The sequence below is a fragment of the Dasypus novemcinctus genome, chromosome 25 (assembly GCF_030445035.2).
Source record: "Dasypus novemcinctus isolate mDasNov1 chromosome 25, mDasNov1.1.hap2, whole genome shotgun sequence".
In the NCBI taxonomy this organism is placed as follows: Eukaryota; Metazoa; Chordata; class Mammalia; order Cingulata; family Dasypodidae; genus Dasypus; species Dasypus novemcinctus.
In genome coordinates this window covers 24,660,296-24,678,359 of record NC_080697.1, presented here as the reverse complement: position 1 = coordinate 24,678,359, position 18,064 = coordinate 24,660,296, and the positions used below count along the sequence as shown (strand labels likewise).

General features: G+C 38.6%; 1 protein-coding gene and 1 non-coding gene across 4 annotated transcripts in view; one reads left to right on the top strand and one right to left on the bottom strand.

Annotated features, from left to right (window-relative positions):
* Nucleotides 1-18,064, top strand: part of PPP2R2A (protein phosphatase 2 regulatory subunit Balpha) — a 111,156-nt gene that overhangs the window by 32,392 nt on the left and 60,700 nt on the right. Inside the window, exon 1 of one of the 3 annotated variants that reach the window (XM_058287833.2) lies at nt 16,966-17,100. The exons of the other annotated variants lie outside the window; for them this stretch is intronic. Within the exon in view, the coding sequence (XP_058143816.1) occupies nt 17,085-17,100 (16 nt within the window). The 5' untranslated portion in view covers nt 16,966-17,084. Of the gene's footprint in view, nt 1-16,965; nt 17,101-18,064 lie in introns of those variants that run through there. 3 annotated transcript variants of the gene reach the window in all.
* Nucleotides 8,774-8,875, bottom strand: LOC111766065 (U6 spliceosomal RNA). Its single transcript, XR_002798229.1, has one exon. It is a non-coding gene; the product is annotated as a U6 spliceosomal RNA (small nuclear RNA).

The window sequence follows — 18,064 nt, the reverse complement described above, 5'->3', positions numbered from 1 at the left end:
ACAAGTATTTTGTTGAGGATTTTCACATGTAAGTTCATTAGAGAGATTGGTCTGTAATTTTCCTTTCTTGTGCTGCCTTTGTTTGGCTTTGGTATTAGTGTAATGTTGGCATCATAAAATGAGTTAGGCAGTGTTCCTTCTATTTCGATTGTTTGGAAGAGTTTAAGCAAGACTGGTGTTATTTCTTTCTGGAATGCTTGGTAGAATTCACCTGTGAAGCCATCTGGCCCAGGGCTTTTCTTAGTTGGGAGGTTTTTAATAACTGATTCTATCTCATTAGTTGTGATTGGTTCGTTGAGATAATCGATTTCTTCTTTGTCAATGTAGGCTCCTTACGTGTTTCTAGGAATTTGTTCATTTCCTCTAAATTGTCATTCTTGTTGGAATATAACTTTTCAAAGTGTCCTCTTATCATAGTCTTTATTTCAGTGGGGTCAGTGGTGATATCCCCTTTCCCATTTCTTATTTTGTGTATTTGCATCTTCTCTCTTTTTTTCTTTGTTAATCTAGCTAAGGGTTTGTCAATTTTATTGATATTCTCAAAGAACCAGCTCTTTATTTTTTCAAGCGCTTTCCTTTCTATTTCATTTAGTTCTGCTCTGATCTTTGTTCTTTCTTTCTTTCCTTCTTTCTTTCTTTCTTTCTTTGGGTTTTTTTTTTAAACTAATTCCTCCAATTTTGCAGTTATTCAATTTTAACTCTTTTTTGATCTATGAATTTATGGCTATGAATTTCCCTCTCAGTACAGCTTTTGCTGTCTTCAAGTTTTGATATGTTGGGTTATCGTTTTCATTAGTTTCAGGGTAGTTATTGATTTCTGTTGAGAAGTGTGTTGTTTAATATCCATATCTTGGTGCCAAATCTGGATTTCTGGCCCTTGCAGATTTCCAGCTTTATTCCACTGTGGTCAGAGAAATTATTTTGCATGATTTCAGTCTTTTTAAATTCATGGAGACTTTCTTTGTGGCCTAGCATGTGGTCTGTCTTGGAGAATGATCCATGTGCACTTGAGAAGAATGTATATCGTGCTGTATTTGGGTATAATGTTCTGTGTATGTATATTAGGTCCAGATCCTCTAATACATTGTTCAATGTATCTTTATTTGTATCTTTATTGATTCTCTTTTGAGATGTTCTGTCCAATGGTGATAGTGGTGTGTTAAAGTCCCCCACTATAATTGTAGAGGTATCTATTCCTTTCCTTAGTTTCTCCGGTGTTTTCCTCACATATTTGGAGGTGCTCTTGTTAGAGGCATAAATGTTTATAATTGTTCTTTCTTCTTGAACGATTATCCCTTTCACTAATATGTAGTGTCCATCTTTGTCTCTCACAATAGTTTTGCATTTAAAGTCTATTTTGTCTGCTATTAATATAGCTACTCCTGCCCTTTTTTGGTTATTGTTTGCCTCTAAGATTGTTTTCCAGCCATTCACTTTCAATCTACTTGAATCCCTGGGTCTAAGATGTGTTTCTTGTAGACTGCGTATAGATGGGTCATATTTCTGTATCCCGTCTTTCAATCTGTGTCTCTTAATAGGTGAATTTAATCCATTGACAATCAGTGTTATTACTTTCAAGGAATTACGTATATTAGCCATATTGTCTTTGGATTTGTGTTTGTCATATGTTGTTTGATTTTTTTTTCTCTTTTTGTTGTTTCACTTGTTCTTACACTCTTGTCCAGCTCTGTCTTTCCTGTTTTTTTCTTCCCTCCTGCAGAACTCCCATTAATATTCTTTGAAGGACAGGCTTTTTGTTGGCATACTCTCTTAGTTTCTGTTTATCTGTGAATATTTTGAACTCTCCGTCATTTTTGAATGCTAGCTTTGCTAGATAGAGTATTCTTGGTTGGAAATTCTTTTCTTTTAGTACCTTGACTATGTTTTACCACTGCCTTCTTGACTCCATGGTTTCAGATGAGAAATCAGCACTTAATCTAATGGCACCTCCCTTGTATGTGATGCTTCTCTTTTCTCTTGCTGCTTTTAGTATTTTCTCTTTGTCTTGAGCATTAGACAATTTGACAAGTATATGTCTGGGGTAGGCCTGTTGGGATTTATGCTGTTTGGGGTGCATTGTTCTTCCTGGACATATACATGCATCTCCCTCAGTAGGTTTGGGGAGTTTTCAGCCAGTATTTCCTCCAAACCCCCTTCTGTCCCCTTTCCCTTCTCTTCTCCTTCCGGGGTGTCTATAATGCATATGTTTGTGTGTTTTGAGGTGTTGCTCAGGTCCCTAAGTTCCTGCTGGATCTCTTTTATCTTTTTGTAGATCAATTCCACTATCTGTTTGATTTCCGATATACTGTCTCCACATGACTAATTCTTTACTGTGCCTCTTCAAATCTGCTGTTATTTGCTGAGAGTGTATTTTTTATTTCTTGGATTGTGCTGTTCATCCCCATTATATCCATTATCTTTTTGTGCATGATCACAATTTCTTCTGTATGCTCTCCAAGTGTTTTCTTAATATGCTTAATCTCTTCCTTCACTTCATTAAATTGGTCCATGATACATGTTTTGAGAACTTTAGTTTTTCGATGGTCCACTCTGTTTCTGGTTTTTAGTTTGTTCATGGGATTGGACCATGTTTTCTTGATTATTGGTATGGTCTGTAGTTTTTTGTTGCTGTGTGGTCATCATTTTATTTTGTGGGGTTTATGCAGTTCATTAGCTTCTTCATCCCCGGGTTTAATTAGTTGTTTTTATGTGGGTATTAAGTTTTCTCTTTGTCACTGTGTTTTTATTATATTTCCTTGTTGTTGGTTAAGTTCCCTTGAAGGAAAATATTAGGGCCAGTGAAAGTAAAAGGGGTAAGAAAAGTAAAATATAATAGTAGTATTGATAATGAATGTTAGCAGAAGAACCAAGTAAGACCTAGCAGAATGAATATTGAACTCAGCTGAGCTGTGTAGATTTATAACAGTAAAAAGGTGGAGTACCTATAATGAGATAGTAAACTGAATGTGGGGAGGAATATAGTATGAACTAAAAGGCCATTGTGGTCAGGAGAGAGGGAAAGAGAAAAGAAAGGACAATAATATAAAGAGTGAAAAAAAATATAGAAATCAGAATAGAGGTATTAGAGATAAAAAGTGAGAAATATTGGGGGCTAAACAAAGAGTTGGAATGTAAGAGAAACCATAAATGATGGAGGATAGAAAGATGTAAAGGAAAGGGGCTGGTGTTGTTCCTCCAAAGTCAATAAAAAGGGGGGACCAGACAATTGAACTTGCACTTCCTTGGGCCCCTTAGCCCTGGAGGGAAGGGATTTACCTTCCCAAGGCCTCTGGGCTCATGTTAGAAACCCACAGTTTTACACTGAGAAAGCAGTAATTTTGGTGCAGTCTCTCCAGATGGACAGCCAGACACCTCCTGCTTCGTAGGTTTGGGAAACAGCCTGCTCCTGCAGGATTCTGTCGCTACCCTGCCAGCCCTGGGGTCTGTGTGGGTCTTCGGCAGAGAACTGTGCAGACGCTTTTTATTCAGCTGGCAGGAATTTGGTGAGCCCTGCATCCAGCTTTCACTCGTGCTCCTGGGATGGCAAGGGGATTGCAGGGTGGGAGTCCCTGCTCCTTGCGGCCTGCCTCACAGTAAACAGTAGCGTGCCCTTGCTGCCCCTGAGGGCAGGCACGAATCCAGGCTCCAGAAGGCGGTGCTACCCGCCTGCCTGTGGCTCCAGCTCGCGCTCCCTCCCCCTCTCCAGATCCTTTTCTTTTAGTGCAAGAACGCTTGGTAATCACTTTCTCTGCCATAGAAAAGGAATATGCACAAAATTTATTTTTTGACTTTTTAAAATGTAAAATATTTATATTAAGTGTTTTCTTAGATCTAAATTTCATAGTTGTGTACTATTTTTAATATACTGAGCTTTAGAAAATTGTGAAATTCTTTTCCTCAATCATAGCAAAAATGAGAAAAGTTAAAATAATAGCCTGTATATAAGACATTTAGACTGCTTTTTTTTTTTAGATTTATTTTTTATTTATTTCTCTCCCCTTCCTCCCCTCCCCCCAGTTGTCTGCTCTCTGTCCATTCACTGTGTGTTCTTCATTGTCCGCTTGTAGTCTTGTCAGTGGCACCGGGAATCTATCTCTTTTTGTTCCATCATCTTGCTATGTCAGCTCTCCATGTGTGTGGCGCTACTCCTGGGCAGGTTGCACATTTTTAGCGTGGGGCTGCTCTCCTTAAAAGGTGCACTCCTTGTGCATGGGGCACCCGTAGGCGCTGGTCACCCCTGCATGGCAGGGTGCTCCTCGCATGCTTCAGCACTGCACATGGGCCAGCTCACTATACGGGTCAGGAGGCCCTGGGTTTGAACCCTGGATCCTCCCATGTGGTAGGCGGACACTCAATCAGTTGAGCCAAATCCGCTTCCCTAGACTGCATTTTAATAAAAGGTAAATTTTAGACATTCAGGAATCAGCAAAAGTAGTTAGATGTTTAAACTTCCACTTATTACTGTTTTTAAACTTATAAAATATACTTTGACATATTAGAATCCAAGAAGACTGGGTCTTTGTTAACTGCTTTATCTTCCGCACTTGCACCAGTGTCTGGTATACATAATAGGTGCTCATTAAAAAGTTGCTGACTGTATGCATATGTGAAAATTGTTTGTGTATTTAAAATATCAAAGAAAGCTTTAGCTTTATTAGATATGATTGCATTTCTTAATTTTTTTCGCTCAAGGAATGATTTTAAATTAATTAAAAATGCCTCAGTGAAGACATTTGCAAAGCAGAATATAAGCTTATAGTCAGTTACTGATAGAAGGGTGGCTAAGATCGTAATTTTCTATTGGGAATATCGTTTTTTTACTGAAACTAAAAAATAGAATTAAGAAGGTAGTAGATTTTGTTTTTCATCAGGAACATTTATCCCCTGATATTAGTAATAAAACAGTCATATACTTGGGACCACACTGCCTCTGACTACCTCTCAGATCTTTTCTGTCATCCTCCTCCTTGCTCTTTAGTAGCTCCAACCACAGGGAATCTGTTGGTGTTTTATGAATACATACCTTTTTTTTTTTTTTGTAATATATTTTTAATATATTTTTAAAAGATCACAGAAAATATTACATTAAAAAATGTAGGAGGGGTAAGCAGACTTGGCTCAATGGATAGAACGTCCACCTATTACATGGGAGGTCCATGGTTCAAACCCAGGGCCTCCTTGACCCGTGTGGAGCTGGCCCATGTGCAGTACTGATGCGTGCAAGGAGTGCCGTGCCAGGCAGGGGTGTCCCCTGTGTTGGGGAGCCCCATGCGTAAGCACTGCGGCCCATAAGGAGAGCCGACCAACACAAAAGAAAGTTCAGCCAGCCCAGGAGTGGCATTGCACTCACAGAGAGCTGACACAGCAAGATGATGCAACAAAGAGAGACACAGATTCCCGGAGCCGCTGACAAGAATAGAAGCAGACACAAAAGAACACACAGCGAATGGACATAGAGAACAGACAGCTGGGGCGGGGTGGGGGAGGGGAGAGAAATAAATAAAAATAAATCTTTAAAAAAAGAATTGTAGGAGGTTCCCATTACCCCACTCCCCACACCCCCCACTTTTCCCACATCAACAACTTCTTTCATTAGTGTGGTACATTCATTGCATTTGATGAATGTATTTTGGAGCACTGCTACACAGCACGGATAATAGTTTACATTGTAGTTTACACTCTCTCCCAGTCCATTCAGTGGGTTATGGCAGGATATATAATGTCCTGCATCTGTTCCTGCAGTATCATTCAGGAAAACTCCAAGTCCCAAAAATGCCCCCATATCATACCTCCTTTTCCCTCTCCCTACATTCAGCAACTCCTGTGGCCTCTGTCTCCACATCAGTGATATAATTTCTTCCCTTGCTAGAGTCACAATAATTCTCTAGTAGAATGCCAGTAAGTCCATGCTAATCCGTATTTTATTTCTGCATCCTGAGGGCCCTGCAATGGTGATGCTTTCTCCACCTCTCAATTGAGAGGGGGCTTCAGTCCCACATGGCTGGTGGATGGGACTCTCGTGTCTGCAGCTGTAGACTCTCGACACCATTCTTATCTAGGGTTTTGAACTAGCTCTTTTTAACTGGGTATGTTTTTCCTCGGTTTTTGCATGACTTTCAACCTCCTTGTATAAATTAAACTCTCAGTCCCAGAAAGAGACACACACAGTTACTTGCTTTTTTCTCTTTTTAAATATACTTACTACTATTTGAAATCATCTATTGTGCTTGCTTGTTGTAGGCTTCCTCCTCTCTAATTTGTAAGTTTCATGGTGGAAGAACTGAACCCTATTTATCTCTACCACTTTATTCATAACATTTAGAATAGTGTCTGGTACTTCATGGACATTCTGTAATTTTTTTTTCATTCATTCATTCATTCATTCATTCATTCATTCATTCATTTATTTATGTTTTGGGAGATACCGGGGATTGAACCCAGGACCTCATACATGGGAAGCATGCTCTCAAACCACTGAGCTACACCCACTCCCCTGTTATTTGGCGGAGGGGGCGGGGGTCCTGGGGCCAGAGATTGAATCTAGGACCTCATATATGGGAGCCATGCTCAACCACTGAGCCACATCGGCTCCCCTTACTTGGTTGTTTCATTTGTTTGGTTATTGTTGGCCTTTGTTTTTAGGGGGCACCAGGGATCTAACTCAGGACCTCCCATGTGAGAAGCAGGCACTCAATCACTTGAACCACATCCACTCCCTGTAATTATTGTTTAAATGGATAAATTGTGCAAGGTTTTGCACATCATCTCATTTAAAAATATTTGAAACTTCATTTATTTCACTAAATATGCATGATTGTTTCTAAAAATAGAAAATAACATTAAGCAAAAGAAGAAAGAGCAGGGAAACGGACTTGGCCCAGTGGTTAGGGCATCCACCTACCACATGGGAGGTCCGTGGTTCAAACCCCGGGCCTCCTTGACCCATGTGGAGCTGGCCCATGCGCAGTGCTGATGCGCTCAAGGAGTGTTGTGCCACATAGGGGAGCCCCACGTGCACTCGCCCATAGGGAGAGCCACCCAGCGCTAAAGAAAGTGCAGCCTGCCCAGGAATGGCACCGCCTACACTTCTCATGCTGCTGACAACAACAGAAGTGGACAAAGAAACAAGAGGCAGCAAATAGACACAGAGAACAGACAGCAGGCGGGGGCGGAAATTAAAAATAAGTAAATAAATCTTTTTTTAAAAAAAGAAGAAAGAGCATTCATATCATTTTTTTCCAGTTTTGCGAACCAGTAAAATGAGGTCCATAGAAGTACTCAGGGTCACGCAGACTAGTATATTAATTAGCAGTAGTTCCAAAAATCAGAAGCTTATTTCTCTCTTCATGTACATGTAAACCCACCAGAGATAGACAGGGTTCTGAAGGGGCTAAACTGCTTTTACTCTTCTAAATTATCTGGGATCCCAGGTTTATTCTCTTTTGCATGTTCTCTCTTCCGTAAGTTATTGCCCTGGTCTGCATGGTCTGATCTGGTTTACATCTGTGTCCTAGCCCACGGGAGGGAGAGACAAAGGAGGGCAAGAAGTTTCTTTTTAAGGATATGGCATTAGAAATTTTACACTCAGATCTCATTGTTCTGAACGTGGTCACATGGCCTCAGGAAAGGCCAGAAATGTTGTCTCTAATTTCTGGTAAAAACTGTGTGGTGGGGATGGGGTTCTGGGGTGTTGTCACGAAAATGAAGGGGGTCAGTGTGGCTATTGTAGGGACAATGATTCTTTACTACAGTTAGTAACTAGAACTTTGACTCAGGTCTATCAACTCCTAAGTACAGTGTTCTTTTCTTCGTACCTCAGCTGCCCCTAGTATTAGATATTTTCTTCAGGAAATGCAGAAATAAAAATATTAATGAAACTCATTGTGAGAAGATGTTAATGCAGAATGGGATAGGTTCTGGAGTATTAACGTAGAATGGTAACCATTATAATCTTCAGTGGTGGTTTGTTTGGGTCTTGTTTGATGGGGAGGTTTAGGTATACCTCTCCTTTTGGATAGGTTTGGGTGTTTTGTTTTGTTTTAATAAAGCAATTTTATTGAAATATATTCATAAACCATACAATTCATTTAAAGTTGTATAATCTCCGTTTGAAAGAAGTATGACCACCTCCTTCCCCAAATCATGAATGCCCCATATTCGCCTGGGTGGAATAAGGGAAATAATCAGGGTCAGTGATGGTTTGGAGGAACATGTTAGCATAGATCTTGGTTTTCATACTGGAATAAGGTTTAGTTATAAGTCTGGCATTTTTTCATTATAAGTGGATTCATTATTTCAGTACTAGGCTAAATATGAAATAAGGTCAGACAGATTAATATTAGATCTATACAGTGAAATATGTCTGCTGGGGGCAGGAGCCAGGGATATTCTGTGAACCATTTTAAAATTAGAAAACCAGGGATTTTAAGGATAGATCAACCAGTTGTAATGTAAAAAACCTTAGTGGATCATAATATAACATTAAAAAAATGTTTATGACATGGAACAAGTAGATATTTGAACATGTATTGGGTATTTTATATTAATGAAATACTGTTGGCTTTTTTCAGGTATGAAAATAGAGATTTTTGTTTCGTTTTTTTTCATTAGAGAAATTGTAGATTTACAGAAAAAATTATACATAAAGTACAGAGTTCCCATATACCACCCTGTTATTAACACCTTGCATTACTGTGGTACATTTGTTATATTTCATGAAAGAACATTTTTATAATTATACTATTAACTATAGGTCATTGTTTACAATAGGGTTCACTGTTTGTTTTTTGTTGTTGTTTTTGTGTGTCATCCTTGCTCAGGGGCCATGCAAGCCTTCTCTGTATTGCTCCAACTCCAGCATATGTTCATGTTGTACTGTCCTGTGTTTATTTTTTAAAGTTTTATTCTAGTTAAATATATACAGTGTAGTTTGTTTATATTAAAAATGTGTGTGGGGGGGTCTTTTAGAGATACATCCTGAAATAATTGATGCTTGGGATGTGCTTTAAGATAATGAGATGGATTTAGATAGATGAAACAAGATTGCCATCAGTTTGTAATTCATTGTACAGTTGAATGTAATTGCAATTGTATAATTGGTTGGCATGTGTATATGAACTCATTGTACTAAACTACCTACTTGTGTATATTCTTAATATTATGTAACAATAAAAAAATTTATAAGCAGTTTTATTCACACACCATAAGGTCCATTCAAAGTGTGCAACCAGTGGCTCTCAGTATAATCACAGGGTTGTTCTTTCATCGCCACAGTAAGATTTAGGGCATTTTCATTGCTTCAAAAAGGAAAACCACATACCACTTACAACCCCCTATTATTAATACTGACTAGCATTGGCATAGTTCGTTACAACTGATGGAACAATATTAAAATATTACTGTTAATTATAGTTCATAGTTTGTGTGGTGTATTTTTCCCCATATACCATTCTTATTAACTCCTTGTAATAGTGGCACACCTTTGTTCTAGTTCATGGAAGTTCATGGAAGAACATTCTTGTTTTTGTACTATTAACGACCTTCATTGTCCACAACAGGGACAATGTTGTACAGTCCCATGTTTCATCCTCTGCCTTTCCTTCTAGGGACACACGTGACCCTAAGCTTCCCCTTTCAGCCACACATTTTTAAAATACCCTTTCATATTGATATTTCGATTGAATACCACAGGATTCTTCCTTATCTCCCCCATTCTATATTTGTCTCTTCTCCCACAGTCAGAACCCTAGTTCCAAACCTTGTAGCTATTTTTAGGCAGAAAATAAAGATGGAAGAAACCTGGATGACATTAAGCCAGTGAGCTAACTAACTCTGGATATATTTACCCTAACTTCAGTCGCCTTATGTGAGATAACATGTTTTTATTCTTTAGCTGATGTGCTGGAAAGATTGAAAATTCCTTTTCTTTGACTAAAATCATACCACCTGAAAATCTTGTGAGAACAGATACAGGACTTGAACAGGACTTCCAGTTTTAGGCACTTCTGCCTTTTATTGTCTGCACAGGATGACTGCTAGTGCAGGTTAGGTACTATGTAACCAGAGGTAGTGGCCTTGTGTTTGTTGCACAATAGTTGTGTTGAGTTCCTTCTTAGTTATGTTTCCCTCATATTCATCAAGGACAAAGAACCCACATTCTGATTATGTAATAGACTATATACTTTGTAGCTGGGTATCACATCTGAAATCTTTTTGAGTTCTGAATAAGTTTTTGTTGATCCCCTTTCCCCATTAGTAATCTCAGGAAATAGATTGAATAAATTGTCTCCAAGTGTTAACGGTGGGGCAATATGGTATACATTTTTTATTGGTAAACCAAAAGTGAGTATTTTGGTTTGTGAGTTAGAATACTATTGGTATTCCAATTTATGATTTGCTCTTAAGTATTATGAGCATTCTGCATTGTTGGGTACTCAGTGCTCGGCACAGTTGTAGGTACTTATTTGAAATGGTATGTAATATCGTGGGAATTGATGGTGTAGATTAAAGCATCTTTGTTTTATCCAACAATAGAATTAAATTATATGGCTGGGAAAACCAAGCATTTCCTGTCATGTTTATCAAAACAGTCTTAAAGAATGTGTAAAGTGCCTTACTTAAACAAATAGCTGTGTTGACTTCCATGGAGGATGGTGATTTAAGCTCATGTATTAAAGAAACAGACACACACTGAAATGACCACCAAGCATAATTATGTGTGTTCAGTATCCTAGGAAACTATGGAAGGGTGCCATGACTAAACTAAAAAGAATTTTGACAGGAAACCGTGCATATGAGAACATAGTGAAGGAAGTACTAACTTGATGTTCATTTTTGTGGTTGAGAAGCCCTTGTGGGAAGCAGCTGGACCTAGAACAGAAGGGTGGACAATGGAGCAGTTTGTTGGTGTGATTATTTTGTACTTTGAAGCAGGGATTCAAAAACTGAATAGAACTGCTCAGAATGGCTCTTATCAAGGGGACTGTGACCCACAGGAGAGGGAATGACTGCCTTTGGTGACAGGAGAGAGACTCTCCATGAAGCACAAAGTTGAAACTCCCTTCTCCAAAACTACATTCTTTGGTCTGTAACCCTGCTATACCTAACTATCTCTTAACCAGTTTATAAGCTGACCAAGGAAGTGGTAGGCTGAGATAGCCCCCAGTGGTCCCTACTTCCTGGTATTCATGTCCTTGTGTAATTGCCTCCCCTTGAGAGTGTGACTGGACATAGTGAATTACTTCTTAAAGTATGGCTAAAATGATGGGCTGTCACTTTCAAGATTAGTTTACCAAAAGGCTTTGGTTTCCTCATTGGGCTGCTTGCTCTAGTTGCCATTTTCAAGTTCATGTGGCAAAGAATTGTTGTCTTTGGCCAACAGCCAGCGAAGACTTGATCCCTTCCGCAGTTAAGTGTATGAGAGCTTGGAATTAGATCTTCCCCCACTCAGGTTTTGAGATGGCAGTGACCCTTATATATTGACTGCAGCCTTTTCAGAGAGACTGAGCCAGAGGCACCAGCTAAACTGCACCCAGATTCCTGACACAGAGTAACTGTGAAATAATAAATGTTTATTTTAAGCTAAGTTTGGGGGTAATTGTTAGGCAGGAATAAATAACCAGTGCAGGAAGTACCAAGGTGAACATACTTTCGCCCCCAGGTCTGAAAGATTTAAATTTGATCTGATTGAACCCAACACAATTCCCAATATTACATAAACATAGGCATTTATCTTTAAAGTTGCATAAGCAAAAAGATAGTCACATATAGACCCTGTAGACTTAAAGAAAGGGACTGGTATGAGCAAGTAATTTCCTGTGAAACAGATATAATGCAAGAAATGAAATAATGTTGAAATTTAAATAATAGCTAATTAGTAAGGAAAAGAATCAGAGCAAGAATTTGCTCTTAAGTGAAATTTGTGATTCTTAATTATTGACTCTTAGAGGCAGGTTATAGCAAGGCTTTAAGAATCATTCCCACAGTTCAGAGAGAAATAAAATGAAAATTATATCGAAAATATAATGAACATGAAGAATAGATCCGGGTATAATAAAAATTAAGAGTGAAAGATCAGAACAAACAAAGTCAGAAAATAAAAATTCTCTGAGCCAGAGAGAGCAGATCAAAAGAGCCCAGAGAGATACATTTATTGAGCACTTTTTGTGTGCCAAATATTTGGTGCATTTAAACTCATATAATACTCTCTAAAACCTCGTGTGGTAAATTGTTATTTGTTACCTAGGAATCACCTAGCAGACTTTTGAAATTTTAGGATATATGAATAAATAGTACAAGTGTCCAGATAAGACTTGCCTGCAAAGGAGGGACTATCAGGTTGCCATTGCATTTGTATTCTGCAATTAAATGCTAGAACTGGCCTGTCTACGGTGTAGTAGCCACTAGCCACATGTGGATATTGAATTTAAGTTAACTAAAATTAAACGAAATGGAGCGGGTGTAGCTCAGTGGTTGAGCACATGCTTCACATGTACGAGGTCCCAGGTTCAATCCATGGTACTACTGCCTAAAAAAAAAAAAATCAGTTCAAGTGCTCAGTAGCAATATGTGGGTAGTGACTACATATTGGACAAGGTAGAAGAGAGCATTTATGTTACCACGTTTTGTTGGGCAGTTCCAAAAGATGGTGGAGTGCTATCTAGAGAACTCTGAGGAAAAAACTGTTGTAAACCAAGAATCCTAAATTGCTGAAACTATCCATAAAATGGAATTTTTCAGACATTTAGTGACACATTCCACTCAAGAACATTTCTTGAAAGAATACTGTACCTACCAGCTAACTGAAAAGTCAGCAATTCAGAAGTATGATGAGTCAACTTCAGTGCCATCTTTAGCTTTCCAATTCAGTTTCCCAGAATAACTCTAGCAATACAAAGCTGGGGGGGGGGGGGGTGGTCTTCATCAGTGGCAAATATTAAGAAGGTCTCTTCATAAGCCATGTTTCAAACTGTGAAAACAATGATATGAACCTAGAACTCCAGAATTCCCTTATCTCCTTCTGACAACTGTAAAATCAAGCCACAAAAACAACTTTTATTTTAGGGAGACTAATCCACTGAATGCCTTTGCCATTTTCCTCCATTTGGTTTGGTTCTAAAACTGTCCTTTAATGCCTCCATCCATCAGAAAGTTCTGCCACCACTATCTTCTAAATTCATCCATTTCTCTATGGCTACTACCCACAGCCAGACCATTGTCATCTCTTGCTTAAGCTACTGCAATAACCTCTTAAGATTTTGCATGGTTTTTGCACGGCAGATGAGTAATCACTTTAGACATAAATTAGAAACTCTCCAGTGGCTTCTTACCACACAGCAAAGTCCATAGTCCTTTTACCAAGGCCGGCAAGACCCAGACAGACGATCCAGCGTCAGCTAAATGCTCCAGTCTCCTCTACCACCACTTCTCTTACTTATTCTTCAGTCTTACTGACTTTCTTTTTTTCTAGTTTTCCAAGCTCATTTCCATTCAGGTCCTCTGCTGGAAGTACTTTACTTTGCATACAAATTTGCATGGCTCATTCACTATTCACTTTGCTTTCTGCCTTAAGTCAACAACCTCAGAGAGCCTTTCTCTGGCTCCTCTACCTCAAATAGTCCTCTCACTCACCCCCCAGTTACTTTCTGTTCTTTTAATGATCTTTGTCTTTTTATAGCCCTTAGCTCTGCCGGTTACATTTTATTTTTATTATTCATTTGTTTATAACAATATGCCTCTATCACTAGTGTGTAAGATCCATGAGGGTAGGGATTCTTTTTTTTTTTTTTTTTTAATTTTTAAAGAAGCTCTAGATTACATAAATGTTACATAAAAAATGTAATGGGTTCCCATATGCCCTGCTCCCTCCCCTTGCCACACTTTTCCACATTAACAACAAACTTCATTAGTGTTGTGCATTTGTTACAGTTGATGAACACATATTGAAGCATTGCTACTGACAGTGGACTATAGTTTATAGTTTACACTCTGTCCTGCATAATTTTTGTATATGGCAAAATATATCATGGCCAGTATCTGCCCAAATGTGCCCCCATTTTATACCTTTTCTTCCTTCTCCCATCCCTCAGAACCTCTTGTGGCCACTGCCTTTAAATCAATGATAAAAGTTTTTCCATTGCTAGAGTAATGATGTCTGTAATAGTATAATAATAGGTCTACTTTAGTCCGTTGTTCATTCCCCAGTCTTGAGGATTTGGGGATGGTGATGCCTACTCTGCCTCTAACTGAGAGGGAGTTTAGCTCCCATGGGGCAGATAGATGGAACTGTCTTGTTCGCAGTTGCAGGCACTCTCTGTTCCTTGGGATGGCTGTTGTCCTGCCACCCTATTATTAACACCTTCCATTGTTGTGGTACATTTGTCGCAATTGATGAAAGCAAATTTTTATAATGGTACTTTTAACTATAGTCTATGATTTAACCTAGGTTTTATTGTATAATGCTGTTCCATGTTTGGTTCGTTTTTAATTTTTACTGTTACTATATATATACAACCTAACATTTACCCTTTTAACCACATTTGGATATATATTTCAATGCTGTTAATTATGTACACAATTTTCAGCCACTGTCACCACTATCCATCACCAAAGCATTTCCATCATTCCAAATAGGAGCTCTGTACATCTTAAGCCTTAACTCCTTATTCCCTTTCTCTCTCCTAAGGGCAGGGATTCTTTCTGTCTTACGGTATTCTTGAATCCCTAGCATACAGAAATAGTGTCTAGCATGTAGTAGATGCTTTATAAAATATTTGTTGGAGCCATGGCTAGGAATGATGAAAATGAGTCACAAAATTTATAAAAAGTAAACCAGATTTAAGAGTCACTGGAATAAACTTAGTCCAAGGAAGTGGAGAAAATCTTTAATGTTAAGTTCTCTTTCTAGTGAGATTCATGAGAGACCATGTATCTTGAAAAATGGAATCTTGTGGAGCAGACGTGGCTCAAGTGGTTGAGTGCCTGCTTCCCTGGTTTCGTCTCTGGTGCCTCCTAGAAACAAAAAAACAACAAGCAGAACGACCAAAAAAAAAAACTCAGAGGAGTCAATGTGGCTCAGTGGTTGAGCACTGGCTTCCCACATACGAAGGCCTGGGGTTCAATCCCCAACGCTAGTACCTCAAAAAAAAAAAGAGAGAGAAAGAAATCCTGTGAATAATTTAAAATCATATGTAAAACATTATTACAGAGTTGTTAAATAGTGGAGGCCATGATTTTCCGTTTAAATGCAATTGAAAACAAGAACAGGAAATTATACCTTGAGCTAATAACTAACCTACCAGAACTGAAAAGGAAAGGATTTTTTTTTAATCTGAAAAAATCTGGACTAAGTTTATTTATTTTTTTTTTTAAGATTAATTTTTATTTATTTAATTCCCCTCCCCTCCCCTCCCCTCCCCTCCCCCGGTTGTCTGTTTTCTGTGTCTTTTTGCTGCGTCTTTTTGCTGCGTCTTGTTTCTTTGTCCGCTTCTGTTGTCGTCAGCGGCACGAGAAGTATGGGCGGCGCCAATTCCTCTGCAGGCTGCTCCCTCCTTCGCGCTGGGCGGCTCTCCTTACGGGTGCACTCCTTGCGCGTGGGGCTCCCCTACGCGGGGGACACCCCTGTGTGGCACAGCACTCCTTGCGCGCATCAGCACTGCACATGGGCCAGCTCCACACGGGTCAAGGAGGCTCGGGGCTTGAACCACGGACCTCCCATGTGGTAGACGGACGCCCTAACCACTGGGCCAAAGTCCGTTTCCCAGTTTATTTTTTGAAATAGTAAAAAATATGATGCATTCTTTTTGGTTAAGAGTTTTAGAAAAATCATTCTTAGCACAATCTTCTGGGTTATTTAGCCAGTGGATCTTAACTTTTTTTTGTCTACCATTTAGATACTGTTTAATACTTAAGAACTATTAATGATAGCAAGTACATTCAGCCAGTGTGAGAACATAGGCGTTATTGCTTTCATCTTTATCTCTCCACACCTTATTAATGCTTAATCCTTGCTTTTTACACTTCATACGTTTATTTTTAAGTCCATACACTTCTGTCCTCTCTTTACCCCTATGCTTTAGTTTCTTCATCTGTTAAATGGTTATATTAATACAACCTGTTTTATACCGTTATTGTGAGGATTAACTACCTGACATAGTGTTAAATGCATTTTAAATGTTTGCTGTTTACAATAATACTAGAATAATAATGGCTTAGATCACGATTACTGCTTACCAAGATTTCTGGAGTTAACTCAGATTGGCTTCCAGTCTTCCCTCTGTTCACCTGTCATGCATTTCCGAGTCTACTTTACTGCAGTTTTGAATAATATAAGGTGCACATCTAATTGGATTATTCCTACATAAAATTCTCCAGTGGCTTCCTTTTGCCTTTGGAACAGAGTCTTATATTTTTAAAAACATTTTAAATATCTATTTAGCTTTTCTCTAAATATTCTACCCCTTTTTACTCATTTTGGAGGTGAGCTGGAGGTATCCTGTCAGAAAATAAATTTGAGTTGTGTTTGACTACCAAAATAAATGGGCAGTTAAGTGCCTTCTGGGTCTTATGTCATGGCCATAATAGTCATAGTTTGAAAAGATTTTAGGCAGATTTATTAATAATAAACAGGTATTCTGGTTATAAAAATATCTTAAGATATGTATAAATTCAGTAGCCTTGTGCTGTATTACCTGTTTGTATAATCTCAATGAGAAACTATTTCTATTATATTTGATAAGGCAACTGAATGAGGTGATTTTTCTTTGTGGGGTCATTAATTATGACAATTAAAAGTTGGTTGGAGATCCAACGAAGGTAACTTGAGGTTTAGAATAGTCAATTTTATAGTTCTTTTTTCCCTAACACTGTATATATAACATTTATACAACTGAGGCTTGTTGTCTTTTAAGATCACAACTTTACACTAAATGTATTAGCAACTGTTTATCTTTCTGTTCTTTGTTGCAGGAGGGTATGGTTCCATTCCGTTTTATCCAAACATATAAGATTTTCCAGGAACAAGTTAAAAAGAAGGGAGACTGTTCCAGAACACATCTCTGGAAATTACCCTATGGACCCTGACTTTCATGACAACATTACAATGTAGGTTCTGTATGAGCATTAGTAGCCAGTGGTCTTTGTTGAACCTATTACATAACATGTTCCTGTTCTCTAAGTCCAGGGACTGAGGAAAGGTTATCATAAAGGCCTTTAGCACTTGCTTTAGTCCTTGCAAATTTCTCTGTAAGACAGTTGTTGGAAATCAGAGTGAGATTTCTGCATATAGAATCCAATTCTTGACTACTCACACTTCTGCCTGAGGCCTCTGTGAGAGCAAAGAAAGGCAGTGTAACATTTTGTTTTTAGCTTGGGCTTTACCCTCAGTCTCCAGTGAGTTAAGCTAGACAGATAATTTGAATACCCTCTTTACCTAGGCTATCCTAACTTGAATAACCTAGAAGTAAATATAGGTTAAAGGCTTGTGGGTTTTTTGCAGCAAAGCCTAGAATTCAACAAAAATCTTCTGCTTAGCTGCGTACTTGACGTGTTCCTGAGGCATAAGCCTCATTTTTTAATTTTTTCATTTATTGCTCAATTACCCTTTATAGCAATCCCATGAGGTATAGGTATTTAAAAATTGGGAATATTAAGTCTTAAAGAGGCTAAGTTATTTTACTCAAGGTCACACAGACAATGGAAAAGTGGGGCTTTAAGCATCTGACCTGAGGTTTTTTCCTACAGAAATTCCCTACAGAAAGTGATCCTGAGAATGTTACAGGTATGCTAAGATCTAATGATCCCTCAGCCCTTGGGGATAGGTGGCTGAGTGGGACCTTAGATAACCAGAGTTCCTTGGCAGACATGAGTGGCCTCATCATATCTTAATACTTGTGTCCATATAAATATTATGTTCAGTATTCTTGTGTATGGCATGACATGAAAAAGGCACTGGGTCTGCTACACTAAAAATAACAAGAGTCGACAAGAAGGAGCAGTTACCCCAGTGCCTACAGCTAGTCTTCCTTTAGCCTCTCAGGTGAGAGTGATAGGCCCTATTTAATGCCAA